At 45.9% G+C, this 24,947-nt stretch overlaps 1 protein-coding gene across 4 annotated transcripts in view; it reads left to right on the plus strand.

Annotated features, from left to right (window-relative positions):
• The window catches only part of LOC135376146 (kunitz-type serine protease inhibitor C3-like), a 101,632-nt gene that overhangs the window by 17,124 nt on the left and 59,561 nt on the right, over positions 1 to 24,947 (plus strand). For 2 of the 4 annotated variants that reach the window (XM_064608742.1, XM_064608744.1), the window contains exons 5-7: positions 2,915 to 3,091; positions 6,192 to 6,230; positions 10,518 to 10,573. In XM_064608742.1, coding sequence (XP_064464812.1) covers positions 2,915 to 3,091; positions 6,192 to 6,217 — 203 coding nt within the window. In that variant the 3' untranslated portion in view covers positions 6,218 to 6,230; positions 10,518 to 10,573. Of the gene's footprint in view, positions 1 to 2,914; positions 3,092 to 6,191; positions 6,231 to 10,517; positions 10,574 to 24,947 lie in introns of those variants that run through there. The other 2 variants (XM_064608745.1, XM_064608743.1) reach the window with 1 other exon arrangement.

Consider the following 24,947-nt stretch of genomic DNA (forward strand, 5'->3'; position numbering starts at 1 on the left):
GTTGAATTTCCCCATTCCATTGCGGAATGCCTTCCCTACTAGAATGGTAAAGCTGAAAAACATTGCGGAAACACTGGTAAGCTGGTACGTGGCGAACAAGAAAGAGCGTCTGAGAAAGTATTTCTGTTGTCTCGCCTTGTCTCTCGATTTTCTTGTTCGTCATGTAGGAGATACCGTGAAGAGTCCCATTCGTTGAATGAGGCCCCTTGTGAAGTCGTCAACAAGCCGTGTCAGTCTAGCGTACTGGTTAGCGCACTCGACCCGCAAATGAGCGGTGTGTGCTTCGATTCCCGTCGTTCTTTCGGCGACAGTCACGTCTCAATATTTACGTCATCCTGTCTCTAATATCATATTGACACTACTTGCACACCGCGTCGTATTGAGTTGTTGCGGAAATACAATGTGGCACAAGCAGGTTTTAGTGGAACAAATGGACTCTCAAGACGTTCGGTGTCCAAGAGATTGGCGACCTTCTTGCTGAGAATCACGACGTTCGCTTGTGTCACACACACTGTCGGACATTCCTTGCGGTTCGCAAAGCGGACGCATGATCCTTTCTCATGCTTACATCAAAGAAAAACTGTAACAAGATTCCGTCACCTGCTTCATCAGTATACATAATGTCTGTAACGGTGTATTCACACGAGCCAGTTTTCTGCCGACTGACGCTCAGCTCTCTCCGTCACCGCTCTCTTGTGCCACGTGACGGGCGCTTTTTGCCTCGTCACCACTTTCTGGTCTCCGATGCGGCAGTCAGAGGAAGCCGGATATCTTGTCCTCCCGGCAGAGATTCTGACGACCGACGGCAAATGCTGTCGGCAGAGGGAGAAGGTGACGCATCGCGTATCCTTTTTATTTCATCAGGATTGATCTGCATACAACGGCATTCGCTGTACTCTGGCCAATTCTGAATTGGAACGCCAACGATGCTTGGCTTTACCGCGAAAGTGGTGCAACGACACACCAGCGGAGCAGCTTCGGAACAATTATACGTAGATGGATGCCTACAATGCAGGGTTGCATAGGATGATTTTTCTCTCCGTGAGGCGAAACAGACACGGAATACAAAGCGTGAGTTTTATAAACGCGGATATTTCTTTCGCTGGAGAAACCTTGACTACACATAATCGTTCGCTTGTATACCTTTCCAATACACGTATAAAAACATAATAATTGGAAGGTACGCTTCCTACCGAAAAGAAAATAAAAATTGAATCGATTTAATTTAATTAATTAGTGCCTACCTGTAGCTCGATATCGCAGCGTCATCGTCAGTGTATCACTTGTCGGCACGCTATCGCGCCTGTTCGGGTTCGAGATTCGCTTCAATTTGTGGAAAATAAAATCGTATGCGTCAATGTCTATTCTCAAAATACTCCGACAGGCGTTTGGGTCGTCCGCACGGAGATCTGGATTGACGCTGTCTTGCATTCTATGGCGCTTTTTCAGTATCTGTTCTTTGGCCCATAGCTTGTATCGGTCACACTTTCACACATTTGACATACACACTGTCAGACATTCCTTGCGGTTCGCAAAGTTCCTTTCTAATGCTTACATCATAGAAAAACAGTTACAAGATTCCGTCACCTATCACCAGTTTATACATAAAGTCTGTAAGAGTACATAATCTGCCAAAGACAGGATAAACAGCAGTCACCCTTTCCACATTTGCGCAATTAAACTCTGCGGAACATGTTAATGACATTGTCAATTCTTTCTCTGTTTTGGGCCTTATCGCAAGAATCACTGGTGGGTTCAGTGATCCCCATTTTTATAAGATTGTTCCGTTCTCTCGTTATCCCGAGGCTCGAATAATGCTCCATAGTGTTGAACATAATGGGTCTAGTTCTAACATCTAAAATCGAGGATGTACACCGTATATTCGTACGAATCTATTACGATAGGTATTTCCAAAGACGTTTCTATATAAATACTTGAGAATTCTAAATCGCTGTGGTATGGAGTCGTTGGACTTTAGACGAAAAACTCGTGTGTCTTCCTCTACAAGTGTGCGCATGGTATTCTTGATTGTGAATGTGTGACCCGAGCTATCCCGCTAGATAACTGGACATTATCAGATTGTCGAAGTGCTTGAAGTGAATTTACTGAATCCAATAATACGTTTCCAACGTTTATTTAATAAAGTACACGTTGTTGATCGCTTTTTCTCAAATGTCAAAAAATTCAAAATGCTCTTGACCAGTTTTTGCTAAGTAAATTTACGTTGTTGCAAATGTGCATATGTTTGCCCTCTTGACATAAAACACGCCACAGCCCTCTTGACATAAAACACGACATGATATTGAAACCCTTCCGGTCTTCATCACGCATTAACAACCTGAAAAAAATCTGTCCAATTCATGCTTCTACAACCTCGTTCCAAAACTCTTTTTTACCACGAACTATTGACCTCTGGAATAACCTGCCGAACAGTATAGTGACGATCACAGATAACACACGCTTTCAACAGTCTCTGACAGAACACCTGAAAGATTAACACTGAACTAACTTGTTAGGTGTTTTCATTATCACTAGACTTACCTTGATAGTTGCAAAGTAGGCTGTACACTAATGAGATGCATCATCATCGTAGTCTTTTTTTTTGTTTGTAATTTGTTATTGTTATTATTATTGTTATTGTAACATTGTAATTAGCATTACTGTGTTTTGCTTTGCCTATGTCCCTTATGTAATGCCCTCGGGCCTTTAAGGGTTAAATAAATGAAATGAAATGAATGTTTTATTGTTTTTCTTTGCACCATTATGAAGGCTCTAGGGCCGTTTGTGAGCACATAAAATAATATAAATGAAATGAGTACAGAATGTGTGTAATCAGCAAAAACAGGATAAAACACATTCGTGAAATACGTACGAGTATCATTATCCGTGACGATGTGTCCCCTCTTCCACACAGGAAAACGCACAATTGACATTTGTGATCTAAGCCCAGATAAAGGACCCTGCAAGGGATACTTCCAGATGTTTTACTTCGACCCCGAAACGAAGAGCTGCAAGGAATTCATCTACGGCGGTTGTCAAGGAAACGGGAACAACTTCGAGACGAAGGATGAGTGTATCATTGCTTGCGAAGGTAAATGCCATCGTCGCTTGACGATATCTTTCATTTTTTGGCGGGAGAGTGGTCTGGTGAAAAGGGCACCACACGCGATAGGAAAACACATCGTGATAAGCTACGAGTACCCGTACAGGGTGTTGCAGTAACCATGCCAAGAAATGTTCGTAAGAAAAGCATCCTACGAAAAAATACGTAATCGACAACATTCATCTGTAGGTAACCTTTGCCACGTACTAAAATAATTTTATTACTTTCCAATTCGGAGAAAATTACTTTCTTGAGTTGAACTCCAAAATTCGCAAAATCAACGTGACGTCTCTTGCCAGAAACAGAAATAGCACATGTAAGAGTAATCCCAACCCATTACAAAATACATTGCCTGCTATCATGGTATAGCTGACTCTTTTAATCCCCTAATAGAGAATGGGCATCCATTACAGTACGTCACGAAACTGGCAGCTGGTCATGAAGGTATAGGGGATGTTATACAACATTTCAATGACACAGGTGCCAGAAGTTAAAAGGAATTTAGCTTAGCAATAGCTTAGATAATGTGCGTGTCTGTCTACTTATGCCCCAGGTGGCTAGTGAGCATGGGACAAAACATCTTTTGAAACCACCTGGGCATGGCTCGGGGGAAACTGACCTTACACATGTCGTAAATATTTTTTGTTTACAATATTGTACTTCTACTACCAATACCCAGGATCGCTCGCGCATCATGAAGATGGCCGTGTCGATAGGTGTGACATGGTTTTTTGCTGGATTTCGCTACCAGTTTATATTTACTTTGGAGAAGACACCCATTTAAGACACGTCTTTTCCTTGCTGAGTAAGCACTGCAAGCCGTGCATGTTAAGTCTGCTCTCTTGTCTGAAGCGGTTTTCGATTGCCCGTCACTCTTCACTCCCGACTGGGAAAATATATCAGAGAGCCATTTTGTCCTCATATCAAAGATCAATCAACAAATCACACAATCAATAGGGGTGTGACCGGCTACCTTATCTGTCCAGCACGTTTTGCGCTAACCATCAAGCAAGCGAGATCGTTGTGACGTTCCCACTCGTGGCCATCAAACGCTGTTCTCGTGGCTTGCTGCTACAAGGGTAAAACTCTGTGACGTGTACAATCGTTTCGGGTTCGTTCCTTTGTAGTGCATAGGTTGTTGCCACACTGAAAAGGAATCACAGTGGCTGAAAGGTGTGTCCTCGAAGAAAAAAAGCACTGCTTACCCACATACGGCGTGTACGACCCACGTGTACGTGTACCCAGATGCGACGTGTACGACACCTTATCCGGTCTGCGGGATGCCTTGCACTACGGGGCCCCGACCGTTCCCAACGGTGCCTGTTGTCTCTCGACCAAAAGAAGGCATTCGATCGTGTCGCCCACAGCTACATGTTCACTGTGCTGGAGGTGTACGGTTTCCCGGAGGGGGTATCATCAAGAAATTGTACAGTAATCACCAGAGCAGCCTGTACCTCATCCAGCGGACAGTTTCCGGTGTCTATAGGTGTGCGGCAAGGTTGTCCTCTTAGACACAGCTGAGCGAATTCGTGGCTTTCCCCTCCCATCCTCTGGGGAATGGAAAGTGGCCGCCATATGCGGATGATATAACCTCGCTTCTGCGTGACGAAAGCGCAGCAGCCGAGGTTATGCGCGTATACGAATCCTAAGCGGCTGTCTCTGGAGGAGCGTTGAATTATCAGAAGACCAAGTGTATGCCGCTCGGTAGTCCGGCGCAGTATATGCCATTGCCGTTCGTGTGCGCCTCATCGCTTCAGATACTTGGTGTGGTGTTTAACACACGCGGGCCAACTGCTGACAAATGGTCAGCAGCCCTTGAAGAGGTGCAAGTGAAATGTGACTCTGCAAACCACTATGAACTATCGTATCGCGAGCGGTCCTATCTGGTGCGTAGTGTTCTGCTGTGTGGCATCTCAGTCATGTTTCGATCGCCCCACACGCTGCTGTGACGCGCATCCATTCATGCCTCTCGTCGTTCTTCTGGAAGAAGCGAAGGGCACCAGTCTCACGAACCATGCTTTCGTTCCCGGGGTCTGCTGGCGGAGTCAACCTGCCCGATGTTCGGCTGATGAACCGGGGCATTGCGCTTAGCACCACACTGCGAATTCTTGATGCTGCGGACTCTCCAACTAAAGTCTTGGTCGTCCTCTGGTGGGACGCTCTCCAACAAGACCATCGTGCAGCTCCTCACCGATTTCATGTGGCAGTTCGGACTTACTATAAGAAGGTCTCGTCTCTGCTCCCCGATACTTCCAGTTTGCAATCCACTTCGCCTTCAACGATGACCAAACTAGTTTTGCTGGACTCTGCCGCAACCACTGAGAGCCTTAGAAGACGGGTGGACTATGCTTCAGGCATCTCTTTGACATCGTTCGTCGGCCCGTGGCTTCCTGGTCAACTGCGCGACATAACTTGGCCCTTTGCCTGGCGGATACTTCCCACACGCGACCGGCTGCATCCGTGGGACATGACATCAACTGAGGCCTGCCCGTACGGCGGCAGGGCAGAAACGAACTACCATGTGCTATTCGAGTGGCGAATTTCCCGCATCTTCTGGCACTTGGTTAGGCGTTGCACGAATGTGCTCTGTCCCGTGCGGTGTGACCAAAGGCGCCCAAAAAGGCTGAGTGTGCTAGTCACTGCGTGTGGCGCTGCAGTGTTGTGGGAGGCCCGTTGCAAGGCTGTCGCTCAACGGCGGCGGAACATCTCCGTTTTTCTGCTGGTTCTACAACTCCGCATTCTCGTGACTAATAGCTTGCAACAAGAGCTCTTTGCACTCTGCGGCGACGAGTTTCTGCAGCGGTGGCGGTTCCACCCTTCGCTTTTGGTGCGTATCTGTTCAAGGTGTTCCTCCGTGAACAGTACCCCTCCCATCACTCGTCTCATGCTCCATCGAGTGTAAACAGTGCGCATATCCCTCTTGTATCATGGAGCGTAGCAATGTATATATCGCTCCTCATAGACTCATGGCTCATAGATTGTAAATATTGTTCTCGAGGCGCTGTCCATGTACTAACCGTTCCACGTCGTATTAAATTTTCCTACCACCATGAAGACCAATACTAACTTATGGCTACATTCTACGCAGGAAATCCAGATGAGCTGAGTGAGTAACCTTCTGCACATGGTAAGCATTGCAACGTGTCAATTGTGTTCTCGAATTGACTAAAAAAATTGAGGAGATTAGTTGCAACACCTGGAACCCTACAACTGAATGATGCATGGAATAGGTTTTCTTTTGTGCCGATTGTGACCGCACTCTTTTAAGAATGCTAGTTTTCATGGGTTCCGTGCGTTGCTCATGATGTTCCCTGCGAGTTACCTTCAATGACGTGAGCAGGCTTCGGATCCGGGCCTTCATTTTATGTGTGTGTTTGTCGAATCGCGTAGCGGGGGAGAGGAAAGTAATGTTTAACCTAATGATTTGGGGGAATCACCCAACGACCCCCTGGATTCGCCATGGTAGTGGGCCAAGACGTCGCCGTACATTGCCCTCCTGTGAAGACCCTAATTTGAATAGTTAACCAATGAAAAATACAGCTGTGAAGGATTTTTCGGAATTTTAAAATTAATCCGCGAATCGGCTGTCACTGATCCTAAGACGATAAGGCCGTGCATATGTTTTGTTTTTCGAGCACGGAACTGAGTAATTGCGAATTCTATGGAAATTCCGAATCTAAAATGGAATTCCACGAAAACAGAGTGCTTCACACCGAGGCATTCGATGCGAATTCCGAGTGGAACATAGTATTTCATATTTAAATTTCCAGCGTCAAAGCAACTCTGTGGGCAAGTCGGCACTAACGGTACGCGCGGCTGTGCTTTCGGTGGCTAAAGAAACCTAGCATCAAAGCGCGGCGTCCTCAGAGTGCACAGCTCTGTTGCGCATTGCTCTACCGTCAAATACATCGTCAAATTACGGCCCTGGAGGCACCGTAACATAGACGTCCTGTGGGAAGGCGCCGCAGACACCATAACCCCATCGACCTGACGGCCTGAGAGAACGGGTCATCGTCTAAGAGGCCGATCGAAGTGACCGGTCGATGAGGCATCTCCCCTTGTTGCGGGACTCATACCCATAGCCGTGAGGTGCATGCTGGGCGCCGGGCAAGCCCTGGACAGCTAGTGAAAGAACTGTAAAAGTCAAAGTAAACAATTTTGAACAATTTTGAACGGAGGGAACGTAATCCGCTTCTCCCGTTAACAACAACAACAAAAAAGTTACTTTAAGCAACCCACTGGGTTCCACACGCAGCCGGGCGTACGATCAAGTTCAAGAACACGGCGCGTTACCCGCTCGTTCCGGTGGTGCGGGAGTCGTGAGACTCGGGTGATAAGGAAATTAAAAAAAAAAATACCGCGGGTTTCCGGCTGTCCTATCACCAAGATAGGGAAGCCAACTTGCACCGGAACAACAGCACGGCGGTGTTTTGAACCATTCGCAAAAGAATAAAATTACCTACAAAACAAAGCTCACTCTGTCCCTCCGTCACCGAACGTACGAGCATATCCTTAGAAACGTTGAGCGCCAATTGTGGGAACCATTCCCACTCACGGGGTCGCCCGTCCGGCCCGTGAAAAAACGCTGTGCCAACTCAATAACAAAACTTCTCTCCAACCAAACGGCCTATCAGCTCAAAACAGTAGAAATACAGCAGTCGTCTCCTGTTAAACGTCCCGTCTGTCCCTTTAACAATGTCGTGCTCCCTTATATCGGCTTCCCCACAACTTGTACTTACCCTGTGCGGTAAAATAGTAAAACGAGAAAACAGCGCAAGGACGGATGCAGACAAACGAAGCGCTGACTACTTTTTTACTGACTACAAGTTTATTGGCAGGAAGAGCAGAAGCGAAGAAAAGAGGAAAAACACCAGAAAAGGTTTGGTTAGAGTCACTAAATAAGCTTGGCTTCGCAGTATCGACACTGAGGTCCAAGGGAGAGCAGGAGCGCCATCTTGTTTCCGCACCACATCGGTACCGTCCCAAGTTGAGGATCAAAGACCGCTAACGTAATGCTCACTGTGGGATGGAGAAGCGTGTATGATTGTTGTGCGATAATCCATGTATTGTCAACTAGATGTCACGGCATCCCGATGATGTCAAGGTGAGCTCAAGGCCGTCAATTGCTGCTTGCAAACGAAAGGAACATTTCACCCGCGCACGATAGATGGCATAGTGTGCTAAAATCCGCACATGTGCGTGGGTAGCGTGGCGCGGAAACAAGATGGCGCATGCTCGCTCTTGGAACTCAGTATCGATACTCTGAAGCGTAGCTTATTTAGTGACTCTAGGTTTGGCGATTAACATACCTTATCTCTAGGGAAAGGAGGTCAACCGAGGGCGCAGTAACACAGCTATCACCTCTATTGTGAATCTGAACTGCTTGGAAAATTTATCTGGCTCCTCTATTGTGATACCCTCTTAAAGGAGAATGGAATGGACTTGGAACGTACATGTGAATACTACCTTCAGGAACTGTCACGCAAAATATCACCCTCGGGGAGTGCGAATTTACTGAGAAAATTGCTTTGCAAGAGAGTGGCTCCTCGCCTCTCGTGACACCAGCTTGCAGAGGACGCTTTATTTGCCACCGAGAATCATCTGCTAGCGAGAGCGACCAGTCGAGACACGGGAAAGGTGGGACGAAATGCGACTGCAAAAAGAAAAAAAAAAAAAGGAGGCGCTCGTCTCGGTATTAGCGAGGCCCGAGGGGAGGAGGTTTTCAGACCCGCCGGATTAAAAACCGATTTGTCGGAATTGTCGGTAATGATATGATAAGCTTTAATGACGTAACTCTAATAATGCCCCCCATTTTTTCTAACACCCCTCCACGTTTGGGATTCTGGATAAACCACTGCACAGCAGCCATAGGCAATGCTCTCAAGCAGTCGTGCACACACATAGTGCAGACCAGCCTTCAGTCACAGGTTCAGAGACCTGAGGCTGCGGTGTTTTCCACCCAGTTGATCAAGGCCTCGCAGAGCTCCCCTTGGGGCCCTTCAGGATGAACTTGCGGTCAAATGTTGCTGCTATTCCGTAGGTCCACAAGGTCTCCCACAACATCGAGAAGGCTGCTGCGTCTGTTTGTGTCCATGTGGAATTCAGAACGCCCAATAAAGTAGACAAATAGTAGTTCGGGGCCTCACGCTAGGATGACACAGGTAGAACTGAGGAGCGGGTGCCCCAGGCGCGTGTCCATCCTGGTCGTTGCCCACAGTCCGCCACGTCACTTCCCTTATCAGACGCGGAGGTGCAATAAAACAGAAGAAAACTATGACTTCCTGAAGGGGGACTGCGAGGGCGACCGGATGACGTACACGGCACGGAACACGCGGCGAAGCATCACAGGTCGTGTGCAACGAGAACGACGATCCGTTAGCACGAGGAGAGCAGGGCGAATTAATATGTAATCAATCACATATTAATGGAGGAACAGTCTTTAATGATGTTATTAAAGATGATGTTACTTATTACCAAGTGTGTCATCTGCGACTCCTCTTAGCATCATGCCGCAGATTGTAAGCTGCCCATTACCCCTGCTCAAGCGGTCCGGGTGCTGCTTCAAATGCGGCAAACGACGACACCTCGCAAAGGACTGTAGGTCGGCTAGCGAATTTTATTGGTATTGTATCTTGGCCGGCTATATATATATATATAGCCGGCCAGGATACAATACCAATAACATATATATATATATATATATGTCTCGCTGGCATAATAACATCCAGTGCGAATGACCGTCGCCGCGCAATCCGTCCACAACACCGCCATAACCATCTTAGCCCCCCCCCCCCAGCCTGTTACCCTCGTGCACAGAGCTCTCAGCTGGTTCAAGGGTCAAGAGGGTGTGTCTTATATTCATACGCGCAGCATCCTCATCACTTTTAAACTGGATATTTAGAAATCCAAAGTTGTTCTTTGAAGAAGAAATGTACTTGGTAACAGTACAAACATGAGTAAGAAATATTAGAATAGCATGTTCCTCCGAAAAGAACATCGTGTCGCCCATAGACTATCATACGGAACATTACCTTGCTAAGCCTAACCATGATTTATTTTAACGTCGTTTACATTGAGACCGTGTATTTTTAAGCGGTTTATTTCAGAAAATGGATTTTGAGTGGTGGAACTTTAAGCGTGGATTTTTTAATGTTCTATTTTAAAAGATTCATTTCTGCGTACAGCCCTCAAATTGGTGGAAAGAGAGAAACCTCCCTGTTAACTGGATGTTCCACTCGTCCGAAAACAGCCTTGATGACACATTTGAAAAGATCCCATCTTGTCGTCACCGCCATCATAGGAACGCAAATAGCATGTTTCACAATTTGTTTCTGCAGCTTCGTAAAAATATCAAGTGCAAAGAGTTGTTTTTTTAGTGCTCAGCAACCTAAAGTTTTTATTCTCTCTCTTGCAGACTGACGAGGGGAAAGAAAAGGTTCTTGCAATAAAGCTCAAAATGACTGGAATGAATTCCTCGACTTGAAATTCTGCAACTAAGTAACACACTGTGGCGACTCAAGTGTCAGCATAGTCTAAAGTAGTTTGAATGTGGACACATGCGTTTACTAAGCTATTCCTGCTCAGAACACGGGTGAAGAAAACTCCATAATATCTGGGTTGCAAGGCTGAAAGTTTACAGCTTGCAAAATATGTTGTTATTTAACTCAGGAGAGTTGGCCTGATTCATCAAAGGCTACGGCCTGTTTTCTAAGGCAGGAAGATGTATCGTATATGATGGATGAAGGGAATTGCCTCACGACGAGAAACGCCGATATTTCGAACAGAGACTCTTCTTCTGGGCACCGTGCTCATGATTGACATGGTATTTAAAGGCGGTGTTAAAGGTTCATGCGAATTGTGGGTCAACAGCCTGGGGGGAAGAAAGGCTTTTACGGCCGAAGTGAATGGCCGCTTTGTTAGACTGTAGAGGGGTTTATGTGAATCAAGTCATCTTGACTCCAGGCCGGTTACAGAACTGCCAAGTGAACAAACAACGGGACAACAGGCAGGAATAGGCGAGCATTCCGAAAGATAAGGAGGTTGGTAGTTACGTGGGCAAATTTTCAGAGCAAGCCAATTGTTTTTTTTTTTGTAACATGTACAGGGTGTTTACTGTAACGTGTCCCTGAATTATATAAAAAAATCTAGACATTGTACAAGGATGCCGCTTGCTGCATTGGCCTTTGCGGCAGTTTTGCCATCAGGGAAGACGAACTCTGTCAAATTTCAACTGCAATAAATTGAATTTTTCAAATTGATCTCGCTGATTTGCCAAGTCAATCTCACGTTTTTCCAACGGAAACGGAAAGTGCATGCTGGATTTACCCCGAAACATCACTGAAGGCGTCCAGCACCACAGCGGGAACACATGAAAAAATATGCAAAAAGCGCCGTTTTGGGACCGGTAAGTCGCCGGGCGCTATTTCAACGCTATGCGGGCCGTCGTTCAAGGTACGAAGAGATACGCGTGGAGCGACAGGAAGCGTCAGGTGAAAATGAAGGTGTGACCTTATGAGCGGCAGCAAATTTTGTGCGGCGAGGGAATGTCAAGAGGGCGGAGCAACGACGACCTGCATAGCGCTGAAGCCCGGCGACATGCAAGTCCCAAAACGGCGCTTTTTTTTGCATATTTTTCATGTGTTCTTGCTGTGGTGCTGGAAGCCTTCAGTGATGTTTCGAGGTAAATCGAACATGTGCTTTCCATTTGCGTTGGGAAAACGTGAGGTTGAATTGGAGACTTAGCGAGATCAATTTTGAAAATTCAATTTATTGCAGTTAAAATATGACCAAATGCGTCTTCCCTGGTGGCAAAAGTGCCGCAAAGACCAATGCAGCGAGCGGCATCCTTGTACGTACAATGTCTAGATTTTTTATATAATTCAAGGACACGTTACAGCAAAAACCTGTATATTTGTAATACAGTCGACCCCCGTTTATCCGGACAGTGCCGTTCCCGGCGAAATCGTCCGGATACCGGGGCATCCGGATAAATGAAACGACCGAATAGAAACGTCCTACAGAGCAAGGTTGAATTAAAACACAGAAATCTCGTCAATGACAGCTGTTACATAGTAGTGTAGGCACTCGATTCCTGCAAACTTTTGCTAGTTGCATAGAGTTGAGCCACGCTGTTGCGCTGCTCGAAGAATGTCAGTGCGGACGCAAAGTGTCAATGTCGGAGCCTTGTTTCTCACTGGCGTCATCGGCACAGTCTTGCTGCACATCATCGGAGGCAACAGCAGCAATCACATCGTCATCAGTCATAGCTGCACACGCGTCATCATCCTTATCAACGTCAACGTAGTCAGAAACCGCAGCATCATGTACGGCAGTCGCAGTGAGCCTCTGCATCAGGGATCGCAGCTCAGCTAGGGGAATGTCTTCATCGGCCAACGGGCCGTAAGCAGCAGGCCCTCGGGTTGGAGGTTTTCCCTCTAGAACCGGACAGTTGCTCGAGATATTTCCAAATGACTCGACTGGTCAACGTGACCCAACGCACACAAATAGAAAAGGGGTGCACAGTTGTCTCCCCTACGGAGGAATGTAGGTCCCTGACGTATGACGGGACCCCAACACAGCGAAAAGGGTGACGAAGCGGGGTCAGCGTCTCCTCTTACTCACCGTAGTCCGGATAACTGAAGCTGGATTACAAGGATTTTCGACTTTCGTTCCCTGGAATTCTTGTCCGAGTCCGGAAGCTGAAGTCCGGATAAACGAGAACAAAATACATGGAGGAAAATCCGTTCCCGTGCCTTTTGTCCGGATACCGCGGGATCCGGATAAATGAAGTCCGGATAAACGGGGGTCGACTGTACACAGTTGTGGCGTGCAATGAAGTAGTGGCCATTCAGAACATAACAGTGTCGATAGATGATAAAGGGGATAGAATAGTAGTAGGAAAAAGGTCTTGGCGTATTTTATTTGTGAAGCGGTTCTAGGGTGCCTCGTGATTTGTTAATACCGAACGGGTGAAGGGCGATGAACTTGTATATGAGATAAGACTCCATGTCACGTCTGTCAATTGTGGATCTGGACCCGGTTTCTAGAATATATAGTTTAATGTTGTCAAAATTGTGACCAGGAGTGTTAAAGGTCAGCTACGCCGATTTCCCGATGTGTTAAAGCGGTTGTGATATTCAGAACGAGCACATCCAACTTCCCCCGAAACGCACCTTCGTTTCAGTAGTAATGACTGGACTCTCATGGTGCACAACGATCAACTGGCCTGAACACGATTAATTTATTAATTAGAGCTAATTGGGCCCCCCACATTAATCAGCACCCTCCAGGGAGACACCACACTAATTGGGGAGCGTCTAACTCGTGTCCAGAACAGCTGAGCGTTGTGCACTACGAGAGTCCATAAAAAATAAAAAAATAGGTAGAAAATGAAATAGATATATAGAAATAGAGTGAAGAGAAACAATTTACCGTATTTTCACGCGTATTAGCCGCGGCTTATGCGCGATTTTTTTTTCTTACGGGCGCCCTGCGGCTTATCCACCGGTGCGGCTTATCTGATGACTATTTTTTCCTGGTATTGTCCACATACGCCGATTTTAACGAAAGGGCCGACAGTGTCTCTGGAACAGCACAGCCCTGCCGATGCACGAACAGTGCGTAACAGGGATGGGTCCACATTCGAGTAGATTAATCTTCCTGGTGCATTCCCCAAAGCAGCTTTAACGAAAGTGGTGACTGTGATTCACGTCTTCTGGAAGATCACTGACCCATCAGTCCACGAAAAACACCCGACAAGGGCACAATCCGATCTTGGTAGAACTCCAGAACTGACCTCCTCTGTTGTACACTGTGCCACTCCCAGAGTATGGACTACAGGGTTTATGGCCTTCTCTATGGTCTCCTTTGTCGCACAAATCAGTCGTCTCGTATTGCCCGCGGCTTATCTGCAGGTGCGGCTTATCTGCCAGAAAATTTTCAAAACGTCCCAAAAAACGCGTCCTGCAGCTTATACGCGTGAAATTACGGTATTCGAAAATCGACGATGCCGCGGCGAAGAAGCCGCTCCGCAACACCCGAGTGACCAGCGCCCGCCATGTTGGTAGTTGGCGACGGGCAGTTGCAGAGATCGACGACAGGTGGCCACTTAGTTGCAAGGCATCACACCAGATGGCGCCACCATCATAGCTCTAGGCAAGAAAGATAGAACAAGATACAAGCGGCGGGTAAAAAATGTCAACACTGCTGAACAAGTCTAGGCATGCAAGAGAAAAGGTCTAACCGCTACTGCTAAACAGAAAACAGTACACAACGGGGAAAAGGCAATCGCTTAGGCCTAACCACAGCGTCACAACACTATGCAGCTAACACAAGGCGGGAACCGCTAAACGTGCGTCAACAGGCTTGGTCACTGCTGAAGAAGTCTAAACATGCGAGAAAAGGCACGAGCGCGGTCAAACATCGGCAAATCACTCGTTGGTCACCGCTAAACACGGCAAACATGCGAGAAAAGGAGCGCGGTAAATCACTCACCTTTTCCCCCACGGCAACTGCTCATCAGCCAGGCAGAAACTGAGCGGGTGCGGAGCAACCGAGCACACGTCTGCTATGCGCGACAGCCAGCCAGAAACTGAGCGAGCGCGGGGACTGCGGAGCAACCGAGCACACGTCTGCTCTCGGCGACAGCCAGCGAGATACTGACTGAGGCGATGCGCCGCGGCAGCTACGCATGCGCAAGCGCTCCTAGCGGCCTCTGCGCCGCCCGCCCGCGGGTGTTTTCGGTTTCGGCTCTCCGCTGCGCGCGCGCGCGCTCCTAGCGGCGACGGGTAGCTCCTGAGTTTCGGTTTCGCTCTCCTTTCTTTGCGCGCGCGTTTATTTTTATTTATTTATTTCAAATACTACTGGCTTCCTCCTGGAAGCCTAAGTAGGAATGGGAAAAGACAACAAAACCGAACAGTAAACACTACTCCAGTAAACAACAGATGTCCCTGGTATGTTGGAAGGATATCGCGCTCTGGATGTTTGAATGCCCCATGACAAGCAGCCTGCAGATCCTAGGGATGTCTATGGGAGATCCAGGCAATATTTGTTTGTCCTTATAGAGATGGTAACTTGAATTAAAAACACAGTAGTTGATAGGAAGGGATGTCAGAAATGTTGTTGGGTATACTGTGGGTTGATGCAGAAACACAGGAATTGCGAAGATACATCTTCGTCACCGTTACAATTGGTTTACGCCAGGCTACCCCTAACGAACGTGTGTGTAACGATTTGTATTTCAGTATATGCTCCATCCAGCTCGCAAATAGAGTTTTCTGCGGGTTTTTCCAAGTGGTCCACGTGAGGTGGGAAGGGTTCGACACTTATGCTGGCGTGTCCCACGGTGTTGCTGTACTGTGATGAATCCTGTTAGGCTTAGGTAATGTTTTCGTTCCCAATAGTATCAAATGGGTTAAAACACACAATAAATATTATTTGCTGGAAAACAGTTGCAGTGGTCTCTACGCACTCTACAAACACTAAATATCCGATGCACAAAATTGTTAAAAGCAAAATATGTATGATATTCGTAATCTCCCGTATATATCCAAATATCCGTCACAGACGTCGCAGGGACTTTCAGTGGATCTATAAACATGGCAGAAATGCTAGTCGCTGGGATATCGCATGGATGTAAAACGGATCTGTGGCAAACTCCACTGGATATCCGAACGTCCCGGGCAAGATATCTTACGGATATTTGCTGGATGTATCTGGTTTGCTGGGGCACAGAAGCTAGAGGGAGTGTGACGTTGCATGCTAACACCACTGGGCACAAGTACGCTCTGTGTGTTCATGCGATGATGTAGTTGTACTGCTGCATGTACTGTGTTTTAGTAAAATTTTTCCCGGCAAGCAAAATTCCAATAGAATTTCATTTTCATTCGTGCACAGGCGTCGATGTTTCGCCATTCTCGTTAACTCCTTAAAAGAGCGCGTGCAACTTTCGCATACGAAACGGTTACTTCTTTTTGTCAACAAATGCTGAGAGACTTTATTCCAACAAAATGCTCATCGACCTCCACAAGATGAATTTCCTTTGCGAATTCCAGTTTTGCGGGTCGCGATACGAGCACAGCCTGATTGACGTAGGTGTACATGTACATAGATATCTCGTTTTGGATTTCAAACTCATCCAGATCAGAGAATGAAACATGAAAGCGGCTAGGCCACAAGTACCTTGTTGCATAATTTTCATATCTTTTCCATCTGTTCCTTTCCAGCAGACGCAAAAGGGCGAGCGTATTGTATTTAAACCACTCCCCTTGCCAGTAAAGGGACATTCGTTATGACATTCCTACGATTAGCCAGGTGAGTTGGAAGTACCCCATTGCACCCGAACTTTTTAGTTTTCACAGCGGAGATACACGTTTGAACGTTTTGGACGTCAGTGGATACAAACTCACTATCCTTGCGCTCGTAATTTTCAATACGCCCAGTGGAGTATCAAGTACTTTGACGAACTTGATACTCCACTGGGCGTATTGAAAATTACGAGCGCGAGGGTAGTGAGTTTGTATCCACTGACGTCCAAAACGTTCAAACGTGTATCTCCGCTGTGAAAACTAAAAAGTTCGGGTGCAATGGGGTACTTCCAACTCACCTGGCTAATCGTAGGAATGTCATAACGAATGTCCCTTTACTGGCAAGGGGAGTGGTTTAAATACAATACGCTCGCCCTTTTGCGTCTGCTGGAAAGGAACAGATGGAAAAGATATGAAAATTATGCAACAAGGTACTTGTGGCCTAGCCGCTTTCATGTTTCATTCTCTGATCTGGATGAGTTTGAAATCCAAAACGAGATATCTATGTACGTGTACACCTACGTCGATCAGGCTGTGCTCGTATCGCGACCCGCAAAACTGGAATTCGCAAAGGAAATTCATCTTGTGGAGGTTGATGAGCATTTTGTTGGAATAAAGTCTCTCAGCGTTTGTTGACAAAAAGAAGTAACCGTTTCGTATGCGAAAGTTGCACGCGCTCTTTTAAGGAGTTAACGAGAATGGCGAAACATCGACGCCTGTGCACGACTGAAAATGAAATTCTATTGGAATTTTGCTTGCCGGGAAAAATTTTACTAAAACACAGTACATGCAGCAGTACAACTACATCATCACATGAACACACAGAGCGTACTTGTGCCCAGTGGTGTTAGCATGCAACGTCACAGCAAACCAGATACATCCAGCAAATATCCGTAAGATATCTTGCCCGGGACGTTCGGATATCCAGTGGAGTTTGCCACAGATCCGTTTTACATCCATGCGATATCCCAGCGACTAGCATTTCTGCCATGTTTGTAGATCCACTGAAAGTCCCTGCGACGTCTGTGATGGATATTTGGATATATACGGGAGGTCACGAATATCATACATATTTTGCTTTTAACAATTTTGTGCATCGGATATTTAGTGTTTGTAGAGTGCGTAGAGACCACTGCAACTGTTTTCCAGCAAATAATATTTATTGTGTGTTTTAACCCATTTGATACTATTGGGAACGAAAACATTACCTAAGCCTAACAGGATTCATCACAGTACAGCAACACCGTGGGACACGCCAGCATAAGTGTCGAACCCTTCCCACCTCACGTGGACCACTTGGAAAAACCCGCAGAAAACTCTATTTGCGAGCTGGATGGAGCATATACTGAAATACAAATCGTTACACACACGTTCGTTAGGGGTAGCCTGGCGTAAACCAATTGTAACGGTGACGAAGATGTATCTTCGCAATTCCTGTGTTTCTGCATCAACCCACAGTATACCCAACAACATTTCTGACATCCCTTCCTATCAACTACTCTGTTTTTAATTCAAGTTACCATCTCTATAAGGACAAACAAATATTGCCTGGATCTCCCATAGACATCCCTAGGATCTGCAGGCTGCTTGTCATGGGGCATTCAAACATCCAGAGCGCGATATCCTTCCAACATACCAGGGACATCTGTTGTTTACTGGAGTAAGCGCAAAACGCAATGAAATTGTGCGATATCCCATAGATATCCTATGGATGTTGAGATATTCAGGACGTTCGCGACCTTGTAGGGATGTCCCATGGATATTAATGGTTTGCTGGGGCTGTGCTTGTGCGCACCCAGGACTCAAAGGTAATGTGCATTAGAACACAGCATGGGGAAGACACCACGAAGCAGTGTGTGAGGGCACTCATGGAAACGCGCGATGAAATAATCGCTTTGAATGCTTGCCCTGCCACCATAGCGCTGAGCAACACGACGTGCCACTGTGCACTGCGCATACAGGAGTTCACGAAAGACCTACGTCGTGTCCGACATCATGATTATTCGAAGCATTGTACCGCGGGCGCGATAAAATATGTCACGACATTGTGTAATTCCTGCAATGTGGCGTGCACTACCGGGGAAAAGTTACAGACCATGATGCACAATTTGTCTTACGATCTGGCTGGACTTTTATGGGAATTTCACGTTCTCGGGTTGAGGCGACCTCCCTTCACTGTGGCGAGTTTCATGGAAAAAATTTGTGCGTTCAAAATTGCTACCTCCTTCAGAGGTACCATGCAGTACGTAAATTCCTCGTTGGGGGAGCTCGTGGAAACCGTTGAATGCATGGGGAGCGCAGATGTGTTCCAATGCCTTAAGCACGTATTTGAAGACGACTACGACGTTTCGCTTCGTAAAGCTGTATTCCCGCACAGCTATATTACTTTCACGGTGTACGATAAAATGGTCCTACCAGAAAAATGTGGCTTTGGAAACCATCTAACTGTGGAAGGTATAAGTGATGAGGACTACCAATACGCTCTGCATGTATTTGAACGTATAGTATGTATTTGAACATTTGAATGTATTTTGGGTGCTCCAGTTTACAGGATTATCAGGCATTATACCTGAAAACGAATGCCTATTACACGCAGACATAATGCAGCACTTCTGATGCCTGTGCTACAGCGCATGCGGATTGGAATTGCTTCATTTCGTTTCTCTAGCATCCTATTCGTGGCAATGCACCCCAAGTTACATGCAGGCGAAATTGGAATTGATCTTCGAAGAGGAGATGTACAGACCCGGTAAGCCATAGATGTCTAGGAGATGTCCACCTGATACCCCAACTTGGATGTTTGGATATACCATGGATCATTGCAGAGAGCCCGTAGACGTCCCACGTACGTCCTGGCGATTATGGTTTGTCCCACTTTTTCCACATTCCACGGACGTCAACTTCGGGATATTTGGATATTCACAGGATGTTCTCAAATGTGCACATATTGCTATGTGTTCTTTCAGAAATGTGCTATATACTATGCAATGGGGTGCCACACATTCTCATAAGACATGTAACAATGTTTTATTTCAAGGCTACATTATGGCTAGGTTCTTGGCACCATAAGCGTATTGTAGTGTGGTAAATGGCAGCCCAGAGGCCTTTCCGTCCTAATCCAAGACGAATGTAGACCGCGCATTAATAAATGTGCTTTCGCCTTTCACGATATGAGACGCAGGCTCCCTTTTTGGCCCCTCGACCGCATACGCGGATTTCAAGAGATACCAGAACGAGCATATACTGAAATACAAATTGTTGGAGTACGTTCATGAAGTGTAACGTGGCGTATGACGTTTGCAACAGTGACAACGTCTTTGCAGTTAGGTTGCGTGAGTCTGCAATCGATGTCAGCGAATACTGTGAACGTTCCTGACACCCCATCCTGGCAACTATCATGCTTTTAACTCAAGCTACCGTGTATAATGTGATTACTTGGTAAATAAGGTAGTAAACCCAAAAATTTTCCCTTTTGCTTACGTGATGGGATATAGAAAGTAAGATGTTTTTCAAAGTCACATTGTGGACGAACAGGTAACGTCGCACAGACGTGGCGGACATATGCGACTTTTGTGGGACGTACCTGGGATATTTGTGGTTTACTGGAGAAGCATTGAATCAGGTGTTAGATGTGGACTCTGCAGGCGAGTAGACATCATTTGTGTGCAAACAACCATCTGTGCAGTGGCTACGATCTAATAACGAGGAAGTGTACATATCATATATAGATTGCAACAATCTTTATACAGAGTGTTCAAAATTAAGCTTTCATGAGCTCTACACAAACACAGTGATGACAGGAAACTAGTTGATAACTTTACGCTACTTGTGTAAGAAAAAAGAAAAAAGTGCTGCTAATTATGTAGCACCTGTTTCTTACTCAAGGAACAGAAAAAATAGCACCAGTTTTCTTTTGTTCGCCTATTTATAAAGTGCTAGTGAAAGCTTAATTTTGAAAAATTTTGGCCCAGAGGCCTTTCCGCCCTAATCCAAGACTAATGTAGACCGCGCATTAATAAATGTGCTTTCACCTTTCACGATATGAGACGCAGGCTCCACTTTTGGCCCCTCGACCGCGTACGCAGATTTCAAGAGATACCAGAACGAGCATATACTGAAATACAAATTGTTGGAGTACGTTCATGAAGTGTAACGTGGCGTATGACGTTTGCAACAGTGATAACGTCTTTGCAGTTAGGTTGCGTGAGTCTGCAATCTATGTCAGCGAATACTGTGAACGTTCCTGACACCCATCCTGGCAACTATCATAGTTTTAACTCAAGCTACCGTGTATAATGTAACATGATGAATGTAATGATGTGAAGCTGCGAATATGGTAATTTTAAATGGATGATCTATATAGTGAAGCTCATAATGTTCTTTTTTCACTTCAGAAGATGTGCAGGAGAGAACTGATGCTTCTGTGACATGCTGTCCTTTCGTGCAGTTTGGTATTGAACCGTAGAAGGAGAGGAGCAAATGCCTGTGTGATACACATGGTAGCCATGCGAGGAATGCTATGGATGTGAGTGGAGATGTCCACTGTGCCTGGAGAGAAAACTACAATCTCTTTGTGACTGTCATAATGTGCTTAATAAATGGTGAAAACTATTTTGCGTGTTTTTCTATGTCTCTACCATTGCGAAGATCTGTCCAGGCCAAACTACAAAGCATCCTGGGCCAATATGCCATTCTGGAGCGTGTGAGCTGACCCAAAAATGAATGGAAATGACCCACGAGCTGTTGTCTGTGTTTCAGTTGAAATTATGAACCAGTAAGCAGTAGAAAGCATCCCAGACAACACGAAAATTTATTCGGACGTCCGAAAAAGGCCCCAACGTCTCAGCTCCCAGACGCTGCATTCCTGGGAGGTGTTCCTCGTACAGTATGGCTTTGCTTGTTGTTTTTTTGCTAAGGAAGTCCCAGAAATGTTAGTCGGAGTGCCAAGCAGCGTGAGCTCGTCGCACTCTCCCAAGTTGTTGAGAGAAAGAGGGAAAGAGCAGGTGGTCTGAGGCGTCCGTGTGACAACGGATCTCTAACGTCGTTTTGTTTGATGAGTTTCCATCGTATTTCCGAGCAGAATACGAGGCACTGCTGCGGTCGACATTAATCTTCTCGTTGATGTTTACGTTTGTGGTAATAATTCGTGGTTGTTGTTCACGTTATGAGGACGAGTACAGACGTGTGGCTTGCTGAAGCTGACCTTTGAAAGTGGCAGGAAGGCAAATTTCCATTGACATGTCCTCCGTGTTGGCAGTGCGTGTGCTAGCCTAGCTTGTGAAGTGCAGGCGAGAGCAGAATGACGAGTAAGGTATGTAGCCGATTCCTACATTCGAATTCATTAAACGTGACAGAAGGTACTGTTGTTTGAATGAGCAATGATCTGGACATTCTGCACAACATTTTTTGTCCAACTAAGCGCATGTACGGGCCTGTGTGCGACGGCGCTTGGTTGATAGGACAAGGTTCCTGGAATGTGCAACACATAAGTTGTGTATGAATTTTGCAAAAATTGAGTATATTTTTGCTTTGTTTCCAGGCTATTTGACAGAAGGCCAGGGTGCTTCTTCAATGATGCCACCCTTCAAGAAGTTCAGCAAGCAACAATGTCATGGTTGCACCATGCAGGTTGCGCTACGCACGACAAGTTACTGGGGGAGTGCAACAGACAGTGAATCTGAAGGAGGACAGTGATGAATTTTGTGTGCATCGGATATTTTTTCGTATTACTTTCTGATAGGGATTTAGTGATGCAATATAGGCCATTTGGAAAAGTTCCAGGGAGCAGCGCGCGCTCTGGCAGGGTGTGCCAGGAAATGCTGAGCAAAACGACAGCGGTTTGCTATCGTCTTTTATCGTCGTCGTCGTACTGGTGTATGCACCGTCACTGTCATTTTGCACAGCATTTCCTTGCATGTGCACTGCTCCTTAGAACTTTTGCAAATGGCCTATTCAGTGTGTGTTTACAGTAGTGATCTGTGATAAAGTACGCCAATAGCAAGCTACGATGCTTGATGCAACCCTGGTTTTATACTCTGGTAAGTGCAGTGATGATCTGGGAGAGGGGCGGATGGGCTATTGTACCCCCCAAAAAACAACATTAGTTTATGCATTCCATTTCTTCCCTCCCCACTATGCACTTTGACAAAGAAACCACCCTCTCCCCTAACCATAATGGTATGGGTCCACCACTGCCTTAGCTATTGAATTCATCATTGTTATTATACATGTAAACTAGTTTGGAGATCTAATAAAGGACAAGCGTTGATTATGTCCAAACAAGTAACCATTTTCTGTTGTTTGATGACCATAATAAGCTCCTCACAACAAGGCTCCTCTCAAACAGCATCGATCAGGACATGTGCTGATCGACGCTGTTTGAAAACCTCTACCATGTTCAACACGGTAATAACAACAAGGCTAGCACCTCTGCAGAGCTGACATGCTGTGCAGAGAAGCCCACTTCAAGTGAATGCATAACGTCCCAATGAGGACTCCTAGAAGTCCAATAGAGATCACAATGAACGTCCCTGTAACATTTAAACTACATTCATTGGAGTTTCATAAAGACGTGTTTCGGACTTTTATTGAACTGAACTCGCACATCGCTCGGACGTCCTCAACAGCCGCAGAGGGACGCCCCAGAGACATTCCTCGAATCATTTTGTGTTATCTGGGATATCAGCAAGTAACCTGTGAGTGGTCTTTACCAATCAGTGTATTGAGCATGTACGAGAGGAAGCCGATAGGTACCTGAGCCAATCACTAGGTTTAGAAATTGAGTCTCTGAATCAATAGAGAGGTGAGCAAATTTGGGGGCCAATGAGTAGACTTAGTAATTAACAGAATAGACTGTCCTGAGCAAACCACTAGGTTTAGAAATGAATGGAAGTGACCCTTTTGGTGCCTATGAGTGAATCAGTTGAGCAGGTGGCAATGAAGGTTAGCCAATCAAGTAGGCATTGTATGGATTATTGTAAAGGAACAGAGCCTGGATAGCTCTGACCGAGCTACCAAAGGAACTAGAAGTAGTTTGACTTGGATTAGAATTTGCTGCATTGGATTAGAAATTCCTAGAACTGGATTAGAAAATAGTGGCAGTTGTGTGCCCGGGATCTACACTACTAGCGTGTGCACTGCCCCTTTTAATATGCGTCATACCTAGCACCGTGCAAGCGGTAAACATTAATCTAAATTACATTGGTGTATTGTGCTTCTGGCAGAAGTTAAATAAAATTCCTGAAAACATGTGCGCCGCCCCAATATGTGCATGTGTAATATACCGGTGGTACCAGTGGCATGAAAGCGGTAAACAGCAATCCAGACTCCATTGATCCACCGTGCGTCTGGAAGAAGTTAAAAATTCATGAAGCGTGTGCCTTTAAAGCGCAATATATCGGTGGCACCAGCGGCGTGAAAGCTGCAAAACGTACGTGATTCAAATTACATTGCTCCGCTGTCCTTCTGGCCGAAGTTACACACATCCATAAATGGGTGTGCGATGCATCTTAAAAGTGCAATATGCTAGTGGTTTTACTACTAGCACTCAGCAATAAACAGTAAGCCGAATTACATTGTTCTGTTGTGTTGCTACAAAAGTTAAATACAATGAAATTAAAGTTGCTGTCAACACTGTCCCCTCAAATGCCTCATCAGTGAGTGGCGCCGGAGCAGACCCACACACTTCAAACGCCTCATGTGAGTCCACTCATGATAGGCCTTATGAGGTTCAAGACCTCACGAGTACACTCACTGTAAGCCATATGAGATGCGAGGCCTCATGAGCAGGGATCGGAACCGGAGTTGAGGCCGAACCGAAAACCAAAAAAAGTTATTTTCTGTCGAGCCCCAACAATTTTCTACTTGTGCTGAACCGAACCGGAACTGAACCGAAAAAAATGTTGTGGTGTTGCCGGTTCTGGAATCTTTTCAGAATTGGAAATAAATGTATAGCGACCGACCTTTTTGTTCGTTTCTGATTAAAGATTTTACTGTGTGGATCATCACTATCACCATCTTGCACAGTGGTCTAATCTCCATCGTTCTCGCTCTTTATTTCATACTTCTATTATCAGCATGCATTAGTATTAGTAAGCACAAATGTATTACTGCCGAAGTTATTCAAAAACAAATCCCTGCTCTCGACACCGGAAAAAATAAATTATGCAGCCCGTGTGTATCATGTGCATCAACCACGAATAATGCAGTCGCAAAAATAGCTGCTTGAGTTTTTAATAGTTAAACCATATCGTTAACCATGATTGCCATTCACAAGTCATTCATCATTGCAACTCCAGAGTTTCCTGTAACGTGGCGCTAAAATTCAGCCGGAACCGGAAGCTACAAAGCATCGCTTCACTGCCAGTGGTATCTGTCTTCTGTGTTTCTGCGCTGGTTTCTTTCATGTCCTTGGATGAACCTGTGTATTGTAATTGGAGGATAATCTGAGACAGGGAGGGGAAGAACGACAGAAAACGTGTCGTCTTTCTTTCCCCCTTGTCAACCTGCGCCGTGGCTCTTTTGCAGTTATGCATTGCGAA

The sequence above is a fragment of the Ornithodoros turicata genome, unplaced genomic scaffold (assembly GCF_037126465.1).
Source record: "Ornithodoros turicata isolate Travis unplaced genomic scaffold, ASM3712646v1 ctg00001047.1, whole genome shotgun sequence".
Classification (NCBI taxonomy): domain Eukaryota; kingdom Metazoa; phylum Arthropoda; class Arachnida; order Ixodida; family Argasidae; genus Ornithodoros; species Ornithodoros turicata.